Source organism: Eubalaena glacialis, chromosome 5 (genome assembly GCF_028564815.1).
Source record: "Eubalaena glacialis isolate mEubGla1 chromosome 5, mEubGla1.1.hap2.+ XY, whole genome shotgun sequence".
Lineage (NCBI taxonomy): Eukaryota > Metazoa > Chordata > Mammalia > Artiodactyla > Balaenidae > Eubalaena > Eubalaena glacialis.
The window spans coordinates 128024677-128038111 of NC_083720.1; the positions used below are offsets into that span (position 1 = coordinate 128024677).

General features: G+C 34.4%; 1 protein-coding gene across 1 annotated transcript in view; it reads left to right on the forward strand.

Annotated features, from left to right (window-relative positions):
* Positions 1–13435, forward strand: part of PPP3CA (protein phosphatase 3 catalytic subunit alpha) — a 302583-nt gene that overhangs the window by 225562 nt on the left and 63586 nt on the right. The window contains exons 3-5 of the mRNA XM_061192594.1: positions 1231–1355; positions 9545–9656; positions 10714–10859. Coding sequence (XP_061048577.1) covers positions 1231–1355; positions 9545–9656; positions 10714–10859 — 383 coding nt within the window. The remainder of the gene's footprint in view (positions 1–1230; positions 1356–9544; positions 9657–10713; positions 10860–13435) is intronic.

Sequence of the window (13435 nt, forward strand, 5' to 3'; positions counted from 1 at the left end):
TTTTATTCAGCCATTGTTTTATAGTTTTTTCATCAATGAACTCCTTTGACTCATTTTTCTTTCTATCAGCTTTCATCAAATAAAGGAATGAGGTTTAAAACATTTCAGCTTGCTTGTGATTACAGCATAGAATGTGTTAAGATAGCATCCTTTGGCCTCTTGATTTCCTTTTCACTGATAACATTCATTCTATGAACCTCTTAGCGTTAAAGAAACAGCCATATCACATTCATCATTCAAGCATAAAATTGTCTTAAGGTAGTAAATATATACACATGTATAAACCATATAAATGTCAAAGATATTATAACATGATGGTTGACAGCAAAAGCTTTGAATTAGACAAAACTGAATTGAAACTTGGTATCATTCTTTTTTTTTTTCAGTTCAGTTCAGTTGTATCCTTCATTTTTAACAGTGATCTCACCTAGCCACATAACCATAATGGAGATAATATTTATTTTTTTAGAGCTTTGAAAGTAGTAAATGAAATAGTAAGTACTGAATAAGGGGTTTTAAGAATTTTGGTTTAAAAGAGAAGGTGAGAAAGTTAGGAAATGTCAATTCCCAGTCATTATTTATACAGTTTTACAGGATTTTTTTCATTTCACAATTAAAAAAAAATGTTGACATCCGATACCAGGGTACATCTTACAAAAATGCTCTTTTATAATATAAATTTAAATTAAATTGGAGTTTTTTTCTTTCTCAGTGGTACATAAAATAATGATGTGTTTTATAATTGATGGCATTTTAGAGTCAATGAAATACAGTTTTTATAACGGGTATCAACATTTCCTTTTCTTCAGGAGTCAGTAACATGTAGTAGATACATATTTAGACTTCAGTATATAGATTATGTCAAATTTCTGAACCTCTCTTTGACTAATCTGCAAAAGGAAATCCTATCCCATGACTATAAAATGTGTAGAAATCTCTTAGCACAGTGTCTGGTGCAGAATTGTTAAATGTACAACAATAATAGCCATTATTGTTATTATTATCTTTATTTTTCCAGTTAATCTGTGAATTGGTAGAACTGGATGCAAAAGCCAGGTCTGCCACCAATTAAGTTTGGAATTTCTGTCTCACTTTCCTGTTTTGCAAAAGAACGTCTTGGCTAAGATGACCTCTAAATTCCTTCTGGTTCTAAAATTTTGTAATTTTATTGTCTAATTCAGAGTCTTAACAAAATGTAACCATCAGATGAATTTTCTTTGTTTCTTTCAGTTTGCGGGGACATCCATGGACAGTTCTTTGACTTGATGAAGCTCTTTGAAGTGGGCGGATCTCCTGCCAACACTCGCTACCTCTTCTTAGGGGACTATGTAGACAGAGGGTACTTCAGTATCGAAGTAAGTCTGCATCATTTCTTCTTAGCTGCTCAGTAATGGATCAACAATATCTTAGCAAAATAAAGTGGTATATGTATTGCCTTAAGTAAATCCCTAGTCTTTAACAATGAACTTTAATACACATAAATGTGTGGGATATTCCATATCCTATTTTCCATTGATTCTCATATGCTTTTTATTATGTAGAAATGCCAAGGAAATGGCTCATAGTAAGATTTTGCCTTTCGTACTTTTTATAGATTTGCAACTTTGCAAAACTTGCATGATATTTGACACTAGATAATTCTATCTCCTGTTGAGACAATGAATCAAATTCGATTAAATAAGCAGGAATGTGTTTGCCTGGTTATGTCTTATAATTATGAGACAATAAGTTATTTTTGTAAATTGATAGTCAAGTGCATGTGTGTGTGTCTGCATTTGTGTGTATGAGTCTGTGTGAGTACACTGACAGCTGCTATATTTTGTCTTTTTTGGCACCTGTCATCTAACTAGGGTAATTTGTCAAAATCATTAGTTAAAACAAAACAGATAACCTTTGAGTAGAGGTTCTTCCTCAGCCTCCCAACCGCATCTGCTTCAGGTAAGTAGAAGTTACGTTCAAAATAAAGACAAGGCTCTTGTTTCATTCACATGTGTGCTCTTTCTGGTGGTTAACATGGTGTTTCATACATAGAAATGACTCATTAAATATTTATTAAAAGAAATAGTTTGAAATAAGAATAAGTTTTAAAGAATCAGAGCTCATGCTATAGTAGCTGACATTGTATGTGCTCTTGAAAATAATGCGTTAAAAAGGAAAACAGTTATTCTTAATTAAAGAGAGAAATCAAATTTACTGAAGTCTCACACCAATGTCATACATTCATAATAATCATTTATTAAAGAGATTCTAGGTTTTTAAATTTTCATCATAATATTTTATTTATTATAGGAATATTTAATGTTGAAAAACATGTCACTCCTAAAGGGCTTTTGTTTTTAAACTATTATACTAACTTTTTGGGGGGGGGTTATTCAATTCACCTCCCATCATTGACTATGCATATATGTATATATATATAGCCCACCAATATATTAATCACATTTAAGGATCTCATTTAAAGATCACATATTTCTTAATCATTCATGGTGGTAAGGGAGGGAGGGGTGGTGTTGGTGTATAAGTCCAAAAAGAGGAGTACATTTAGGTATTTCTTCCATGTATATGCACTGTAATTAGGAGAGTTCAAAGAAATATACATCCTTGCTCTCTAGAAACCTAAATCTATGTAGGAAAATATAACTGTAAAAAGCTTTATAGAATCAGAAGCCTAGAACAGATGGTTCCAGGATTCAATTATTATTTGAACTGATTATTAAAATCTTGGGATAAAAACGGTACAGAAAATAATTACCATTGGAATATAGATGTTTGGGAGAATATTGAGGGCATATATGGCTGGGGTTAGAAACAAAAAACAAGTAAGATTTAACTAGGAGGGAAACTGAAGTGAGAAAAGTACAGAGGAAGAAATTAGGAAACCTCATAAACCTCATTCATGGGCTAACTTGACCAACATGGCAGAGAAGTGTGATTGAGTACAAATTTTGTAAGACCTTTGTATCACATTAGGGCTAGTATCTGCCAAGAGTAAAGGGAAAAAAAAAAACCATAATGGTGGTTTGAACAAGATAGAAGTTTATTTCTCTCTCTAGTAAAAGCTCATAGATGGGCGGACCATGGCTGGTGTGACTCAGCCTGGTGCCAGGGCCCAGGGTCTCTGCCTTATTGATCTGATGTGCGTGGCCTCGTTACAAAGTCAACCTCATGACCCAAGACTGCTACACCAGCTTCAGCCCTCATGTTCCCACATTACATGCAGCTAGAAGGAAAAGAAGGAAGAAAAGGGTATGTCCTCTCATTTAAGGATGTTTCCCATAAGTGGCGCTGTTACTTCCCGTGGGCCAGAATTGGTTTACCTGACCGTATGTGATTTCCGTGTGTAGCCAGATTTGAGAAAGACTGCTATAAACAGAAAGCAGTAATGGGAGATAAAGAATTTCTGCTACTTCCCTTAAATTAGGGTCATGTGGAAACTAAGTAAATATTTTTAAAAATTATTTTAGTAACTCTTAAATTTATCTTATTCATTTAATATTTATATGCTCCTATGGAAGGTTCTGAGGATAAATGAAATCAGTGTTCTACTTTTCTTGAAGCTCACCTTCTAAGCAAAGAATGGCAAAGACTCTCCTGTTGGGAGTGATTATATTTTCTTAATCTTACCAGTCTATTTACCTTTGATTTTTTTGCGAGAAGAGTTCAGGCTTCTGAATCTCTGGCCTCAAACCTTTTGAAATTTCCCAAACTCTCTCTAAGTAGAGCTTTTTAGAACTGTTTCCTTAAAGAAGTTGAGAAGCAGTAATCACTGGTTCCTCAGTAGATTTTTATTTTAGTCTACAATTAATCTAGATTTTTGAACTATGAAAGTTGTGGTAGTTTATGTAATATGTACCTTCTGCAATTCAAGCAAAGAATCAAAGTCTGAAACCAAATGTTGGTGAAATATCGAGTGTATGTATCACAGGACATTTAAAAGTTCTGAGATGCATATATCAGAGTCCCCATCTTCAAAAACAGCTCTTTAATTCACCTCCAGAAGTCTGGGAGGATAGCCCCGGGGACTTGCCACATACACACAGAAATGACAAAAGTGTGATGGCCTCAGAAGTAAAAATGATCCATTTTGATTAGACTGTGACCTTTGAGGGGTTTGAGAATGGCTCAGTGATATCAGCCTATTTAAAATAGAACTGATATTTATATAAAATATACTTACTGAAGATACTGTGAGGCTTCGCATTGTGGATTAAGGAAGCTGACATTGTTTGCAAGCTGGAAATGGTATTGTTTGCCTAGTATAAATGATCTCATTTATTCCTCACAGCTCTGCAAGGAACATGTAAATGTCTTTCTTTTCAGCATGCAGAAACCAAGGCTCAGAGAGAGTCACACACATAGTAAATGGCAGTGCGGGGATGCAAAGTCTGTGCTCTTTCCACTACACCCCATGCCTTGGCCATATACTCACTAAACAAACCACAAAAAATGCACACATCAGTGATGCAGGCACTGATACACACTCTTTGTATATAATATATATATTACACATTATATAATATGTAATATAACATATATAATAACTCTTTGTATATAATATAATCTGAAGGGCAAAGCATTAAATATAAAATATTCTCTTTGAGTATCCTGTTGGTTTAAGATAAATCCTAAAATGAGAGCTCAGTTTTCCAGCGTGTACTATCCTAACAGGCTTCCTGATTCATCTCAATAATTCAGAGTTCCACTGCAGGTCTTCTCGTTTGGCTATTCTCTGGGCAAAGAGGAGCAGTTAAGTTTAATTTTTACGAAATCAGCTTTGAAGAGTAGGTTCAGATTTCATATAGTCTCAGCTGGGTAGTATTTACAGGCACTGGGTAGTGTGCTCTGGGTGGTACATGGAGTTCATTTTATACACGCCCTCCCGGCCTTTCCCCCCATCTTCTTTTGCCAAGATTAGAAATCGTTCCCCACAAAGTTAGCCCAAATGAAACAAACAAGCTTTTGAGTCGTGATGAAAGAGATAATTTTGCCTGGGATAATGATTTGCCTCACACCAAATACCATCCTCTTTCTCATGATGGCATTATGCTACCTAATCTCTTTGATCAAGGCTATGTGTATATATATATATTGACAGTTTCGTGTCTGAGTGTGTTTCTCTGAGAATGCAGGGAAAAACTCAGAATTGCAAACAAAGGCACACACAACTGTTTCTTTCTTCTATTCACTTCCTCGGGCTCCCTTTCTAGCCATTCTGCCCTGCAAGACATTGCCTTGAGCTTAGAGAGCTGTGCCCCTGCACCAACGACTAGATCTCAGCCCAGGCCTCAAACACCTTTAAGCAGGAAGAGTAGTTGTGTTTATTAGCTGTAAACTCATAGACTAGAACGAACCACAGCACGTCAGGCAGTGTTCCATGCTTCTGCGTGAGAATAACAAGCAAAGGGTACAGCAAGCAATGTTAGGTGACAGAGTGATGCCACAGACATGAGGAAGAAATTGTCTGGCTGTCTCCCTGCAGCCAGTCGTCCTTATAGCGCATTGATAGTCGCACCGCTGCTTCTCTGTGTGCTTGTCAGACCAGGCAAATGATGTCTTAGAGGAGCAGCGTTTGACATTTTTTCAGGAGTTTGGATCTTTTCCCAGCCAATGCATATCCCTCACTTTACCGTCCTGTGACTGAGAAGACAGCACTTTTGATTAGAATGTTTCACGGCATGTATAGTTATTTTAGGGAGCTGCTTGATATATATCTGAAGCTGTATATATGTGTTTTTTACTTCCTTGCTTCCTCTTTTACATCCTTCTTTACTCCCCTATACAGGTTTTTAAGAATACACATCATTAAGAGGCATAAATTACAAAGTAAAGAACTGCACTGCTATTATCAATGAGCCAATTAAACTAACGAAGAAAATGATATCCTTAGTGCTGCTTCATTGGGGAAGCTAAATAAGAGAAAACTATGTCTGCGATAAAAAATTAATAAAAAGATACAGGATGCTCGATCTTTCATATTGACTAAACCAAACTAATTTTAGATTGTAAATATCTGTTTAATTATTTAGAGTATGACTGGAAAGATAGTCGAGGTCCAGTTGAAAGTGATTAGTGCAATTAATTTACATCTCACCCTGAAAAAAAACCAATGGAACTTGCCTCTCTATTTCTACTTCAACCAATTAATCCAGGGAAAATTTTATTCACATTAGCCATCTGATACCCCATGGACAAAAATAACCAATTATTTAACTAATTTTTCTTTTCATTGTTCATTAAATGGGATAATTTTTTTACGCGAGACTTTTCTTTTTTAAAAGAATATCAGGTTATAATTTTGTTCAAGATCTTTAGCTCTCCAGAATGTTAGAACTTTAGATGGCAAAATAGTTACCAGCAGGACGGTGTTGTGCTTGGCAGAGCTCTCCCTCCAGATGTTGAGGGTGAAGCTCGCGGGGCTCCCCTCCCCAGTCCACCCTTGCCCTGTCATTTACCATGCCACTTCTTCCATATTGGCTGCATGTGTGGTTTTATTCAGTGTTTGGGAAGATATTTTATTCTTGCCACAGGGGAGAGGGAAATAAAATGTGGAAAGCGGATTCTTATTTTTAGGGTGCTCTGAGCCAAGAATTTGGAAATTGAGTTTTCTTTTCTCTAGTCTTGTCTTGTCTTGACTTTTCTTTCCTCCTCCCTCCCTTCCTTTTTCTCTGTCATCTCTCTCTCTCTCTCTTTCTCTCTTTCTTTCTCTCTCTCCCCCAATCTCTCTCTACTTCCCCCTCCTTTCTGACTGCCTTCCTTCTCATTTACAGGAAAGAGGCTCATATTTCCTAAACTCCTGCTACATGCAGGGTGCTTTACATCCATTACATAATAAGGGACATGAAATGTGTACTGAATCATTTAAAAGGTAAATAGGTATGATAAGGATACCACAGAACCTTTGAGGTTTCAGTTATGAAAGAGCTATAGTCATCAAGACTAGAGGTGATAAAGCCATGTGCTAATGTCAAGACAGGATCTTTAACAGATGGCATAAAAAGAAAATATGCGCCCTAGAATGTGATTCCTCTAGTGGTGTTTGAGTGGGGTTAAAAATTGCATTTTAGATTTTTGTTGGAGAGAGTATAGCTTTGCTTTAAAATAAATTGTTACAGGCAAAACTAATCTAAAGAGTTCGGAGTTGTGGTAACATTTTCCAAACGACATTGATTGGGAGGGGGCACAAGGGAGCCATCTGGGTGCTGAAATGTAACTGAATCTGGGCAGCGGTTTCATGGGAATATACATATGCAAAAATTCATTGACCAGTACCTTTAAGATAGATACATTTCACTGGATATAAGTTATACATTAGTAAAAACAAGAAACAAAGAAAACCTTTTTAAAAAGTAACTACAGTGTAGCCAAAACACGTGTTCTCTCCCCCAATGTATGCGTTAAATACAACACTTTCAACAAGTAAATATAATTTTTAAAAGACTTCACATACCCATCCCATTCCTATTCCAAATCAAACATCCAATGTTAACAAACTATTTGGAAAAATATTTTTTATATAATTTATAATTTAATTTATATTTTAAATTTATAATTTTAAATTATTTATAATATATAAACAAAACATACATATGATAAAATCTTATAAATTTTAAATTGAGAATAGTTCTCTCATTGACATTAATAACAGTGTACAAATATCATCTCTGAAATGTGAGACAAGCTTGATAATACACACTCCTTTTACTAGAACATTGTAAGTGCACCTCTAAACCTGATACATAGCAATCAGAGACTCATTGAGCCACGGACACATATCAACAGATCATAATCCTTCAATATAGGCCAGTTGGTCAACTTCTCAGAAATAGTACTATCATCTTTCACATGAACTTTAGGTAATAACTATAAGCAGAAAATGGTAATTATAAAATTAACTAATGTAACACATATATGTAAAATTTGATATCAGCTAATTATTTTTTGTTTATTCAATCATAATTACAGTGAGGGGCAGTATCTTGCTTGAACAACTCAGTAATACATATTTTTTCTGATAATTAGTATTTTCTTCAAAACTTGGGCTATATATTCAAATATTTATTTCCACTCATTTAATAAATTATCACATGAGCTGACAGAGATGATTATTGTTCACAGGTAGCACCACAAATGAATTGCCAGTAGCTTTTCCCTGTGGAGATTATCCGGCATACCTACTATATGTTGGAAAACTCATTATTAAAATGTAAATATTGTTTCAGTTTTGGTTTTAGATTTCAGTAACCAGAATCAGACTTTTGTCTCAATATTTTTCTGGTTCTCTAACGTCTTAGCTTCACTTTCAGAATAAAGTTCATGAGGATAAAAAAGCATACTTGTTTTCAGTGTGCTCTCCTCTTCCCTGTGGATTTTTAATGAATGCTATTTGAGGATAATGAAATTGATGTTAATACTTGAGTATCCCAGTTATCTTAATTCACACTCCAGGAAGACTGTGTCAGTGTCGGTTGATTCCAAGCCTGGTGAATTTATACTTGGCCCTCATTTTTATGCAAACTGTAATACCCGAGTAATTAATTTAAGAGTTTTAAGGTAGATGAAATGTTTCCCCTAGCTATCAGCAGCATGTGTAGTGAGATTCCCTGGCCTTCAGTTTATTTACAATTACGTATAAAACAAAAAGCTCAAGGCTTTAAGTAACAAAGGCACTGAAATAAGAGACAAGATAATGGGAGAGAAGAGTAGTGAAGGAGAGAGCATAATGGAAAATAGATACAGGGACTTCCCTGGTGGCGCAGTGGTTAAGAATCCGCCTGCCAATGCAGGGGATACGGGTTCGAGCCCTGGTCCGGGAAGATCCCACATGCCGCGGAGCAACTAAGCCCGTGTGTCACAACTACTGAGCCCGCACGCCTAGAGCCCGTGCTCCGCAACAAGAGAAGCCACGGCAATGAGAAGCACGTGCACCACAACGAAGACTAGCCCCCGCTCGCCGCAACTAGAGAAAGCCCGCGCGCAGCAATGAAGACCCAAAGCAGCCAAAAATTAAAAAATAGAAAATAAATAAATTAATTAAAAAAAAAAAAAAAGAAAATAGATACAATCCAAGTCAGCCTGAGCTTGTCAATGTTTGCTTCCAAATTTTGTGGTGCCTTTCCTTTCTAATTCTCCCATTTCTTTTACCTAATTTTTACAAAATAATTACCTTTATAAAGAGAAGTGACTTTATTTTATTTATTAATTGTCCATCACATTTCTTCTCATACTTTGACACAAGTATATTTTCATTTTTAGTATATTTTCATTCGGGCTTTTCCCAGTAAACTCTATGCAGTCCATTGTTTTCGTGTGGTGTCTGGATCTCCAGTGCAATGTTTATACTTTAGTATATATGAACCTTGGCTCTGTACCAAGGTAATGTTTTCTGTTTGATTTTCAATATCTTCTGTAAAAAAGACCTAGCCTTTTGGGGACTTTTGGTCACAGTAGTGCATTTGGTTCATGTCTTCCTGATATGTCAGCCAAGGTATGTATAAGTATGATGGAAAATATTTATTTTTATATTATTCTTTTTTTTTTTTCTCAGTGTGTGCTGTATTTGTGGGCTTTGAAAATTCTTTACCCCAAAACACTGTTTTTACTTCGTGGAAATCATGAATGTAGACATCTAACAGAGTATTTCACATTTAAACAAGAATGTAAGTATACTTCAGGCTTCTTCGTTTAACATCGTATGTGCTAAATAGTGATTTTAATCCATACAAAGAGCGTATTACAATATGATCCCTTGCTTAAAAGTCAAAAATTCAAACAATGATACTATATTATGTTATTCCATATTACTTTCTGAGCATGGTCAGTTAAGAGAATTCAGAATTTCTTTTTAAATTATAATTTTTTTATAAAGTGATATAAAAATTGGAATTAATATTTGATGTGATTTAGCCTAAGCAACAAGTGATGAAATTATTTTTTAAAATAGCCAGCATACTGCTGTTCAGGATAATCCTACTCTTTAACCTCAAATCACTCAATAAAAACAAATGGAGGGCAGATTCAACCTTGAGCCTCTCTTTCTGGACCCAGTAGATTTACCAGCCTTGAGTGGATTTTACAAAATTAAAGACGACTTCTTCCTTTAGAAATAAATACTAAGAGTGAGGAGTACTTCATATAAATTTCATTTTCCTCCTCTCTTAATTTTCCTCATTGTCCTTGGAAGTTTAAATTTCTCTTTGTCATTTAGTCCTATTTCAATGGAGCATAGAGACTTCTCTCAAAACATTAGATATAAGTCAATAAAGGAAAAGTAATGTGCAGTGATTTAGAAACAACTTTGGAAACTTTCTTGCAATCTGCTTTTCTACAAGAACATTCAGGAGAATCAGCCAGTCTTGTGTCCTCTTCTGTTGGTCTCCTAGTTGCTGTGTTTTTTTTTGTTTTTTTTTTTTAATACACATCTGCAGATAACTAGCAGGGATGTATGTATACAAAAGTTCTCACCTCTGTTACACAAAAAGTTACTAAAAACTGTCAAATATGGAAGAACAACAAAAATAAAAAATAGTAGATATAAAGGTTAATATATAACTTTAAAAAGTCTTTTTTAATCACATTTGGAACTTTGCATGTGTAGTTATATGCTAATATGATTCCGGCAAGAAAACATTTTTTTAAAAAACCCTATTTTTATGAACCAAATCCTACCTATGAAATCATAAGAGTAAGCAGTTGGTTTTTAATCATATATTAAAGGTAAAATAAAGTATTCAGAACGCGTATATGATGCCTGCATGGATGCCTTTGACTGCCTGCCCCTGGCTGCCCTGATGAACCAACAGTTCCTATGCGTACACGGCGGCTTGTCTCCAGAGATTAACACCTTAGATGATATCAGAAAAGTAAGTTCTGTTATTTTCCAAGTCTACCATTTGGTGTCCTTCAGCAATAAATGCAAGGCATTAATTTCCCTGCCTTTATCACTAACTTGATACTTCTGAATTAAAATGATTCAAAGTGGTCATGAATCTCTTTTTTTTTTTTATCTAGAAAGAAACATATATTTATACTTGGAAGAGTTTTCATCTATAAAACCTCAAGGTTCATTTTACCATGTGATGTGTCATTAGAAATACTAAATATTTGATCACTAAAATATATATATGCCTTTTCATTTCCCCTTGGCTTGTTTCAAACAACGCGTTGTATATTCATGGTATATTACAGTTAAAAGATGTTGCTTTCCTCTTGGGAAAATATCACAACTTGACCTTTAAAATGTGTCCATATTAGCATTTTTTAAAAAATCTAACTATTTTCACGGCTTAAAATTTTAAAATAACAACTAACAAAGGCTATGATGCTATTCTATTGATTGTACTGAGTGGCAAGGTGAAAAACAGTTAATTTTTTTTAGATCTTACTGTTGTTTTGGCCAGCAAAAAGATGAGTTAGATTGAATGTGGGAATATCTCTTTCATGAGAAAATGTAGTATAGGATAGTTTTATGTAGTGGAAGAGACAGTCTTTTATTTCTTTGATTATGCTCAATATTCTTTGAAAATTTCATTGGTTTTTAAAGAAAAACTATATTTAGGTAAGTAAAACATTCAAATTCTATCTGAATACTCTATCATTAAGGTCCAAGTCTTCAAATGTAAAAATAATATTGTATTTACTTTCCTGTTAGAAAGGAAATTCATGGTTTTTATTTTTAAAATTAAACAAAAATACATTAAATAAACCTTTGTTTCCTGCTCTGTGTATTTGTGTCCTTTTTTTATAAGACACCATTACACATCTGCTTCTGGTGTTCTGTAGCACACAGAGGATTGATATTTGCTCTATATTTCAAGTTCTATAGAGACAGGACACTGAAGTGTAGTCATGAAGTTCAAGTATAGAGTGGTTCACTTTCTACATGAATGTAACCACTTTATTCTTCTACAGTCTGATGGACTCCTGAAATCAGTAACTAAACTTCTTATCATAAATTATGTAGATTTTTAAAATATGCTCTGCTATCCCTAGGACTTTGTTTCTGGCATGTTTCAGATATTATGTTCAATTTTCGTATTTGTCATTACACTTTGGACTGAGCCATAAAGTGATTTTTATGTTTGTGTTTGCCATATGTCAGAGTTTCCACCACACTTACTTTAATTAACTTCAGAGTTGTTTATTTTCACAGTAGATGGTATTAATTTCAGAGTGCATTTTATAACTTTTCCAGAATAAATTCTATATTCTGGTTGCCTTACCAAAGCTCTAGCTGGGAATTCACATTAATCAGGAAGTCTCCCCTCCTCTACTGTTCTATCCCGAATAACCAGTTCTTGCTTCTCAGAAAGAAATTCTGTATTTTTATGGACAAGCATTATTTTTCTTGTATGAATTGTTCCAAAAGCATAAATTATTTAAATATCTTAAGTCTAAGTTTGCAATGAACATTTTATGTATAGTATAATGGTTGAAATATAGAGGGTCTTGTCTTATTGAAGTTTTTCATTGGGTGTTGAAAAAGTGAAATACTGCTTCGTTCTTTTTAGATATTAGTAAAAAATGGTGTGTAGCAAAACCATTATTTACATTGCCTTTTATGTCTCAGAAAAAGAGAGAATTTGATAGGCTGTCCGCCTTATATACTCACCTGTCCCTATGGGGTTTTTTAACATATTAAAGTATTGAAAATGAAGAATATTGGTTCTTAATGGGTTTTCATAGCTGTTTTGTGCTTTTTTTCAAGAGATTCCATAATATGTGCTAACTTCACCCAAGATCCTTTAATTGTAGTCAAATCAGGATAAACTATAAGAAGGTGACAGTGTTATAAAATTGTTGGTGAAGTGTCATTTCCAGTTATTGTATTGCTCATAGCTTCTAAATGTACCATTTTAAATTGAAATATGACTTTGCTAAACATCTATAGCTGGAAAATTGGAAAATGGATTTCATATGAGGACTTAAGGTAAAACTCTAAAGCTTAGAACTGTGAGCTGAAGAATGACCAGCTAAACTGGAGCCCATTTTACTGCTTATTGTTAAGATTGGTTTGTATCCAGTAAAATGACTCCAATCATCTTGGACTTTAATTAGAAACTTAGATATCCCCTAATGAGTGAATATCCAAAGTGTCATATAGCAAGTAGCTACTCTTAAAATGAAAGCCGTCTGTTCTCAAAACTATATTGTTGAATATAAACACCGTAAGTTGTTCCCCATCCTGATTTCTAAATCACAGTTTAATGGAGGCAGTAACAGAAATTTCCCCAAAGATAAAATAAAATAAAAGCTTCTCCTCAAGAAATGAAACACAGAGTCACCTCAATTGGTAATAACTAAAACACTAGGCTGGATAAAATAAAAAGGAGAGAAAGATGGAGAGGAAACGAGGAGAGAGGAGAAACAGAGTAAAGAGTGGGAATTAAAGAGGCAAGAGGGAAGCAAAGGGTGAGCTGAAGGCAGATAATAAATGAGT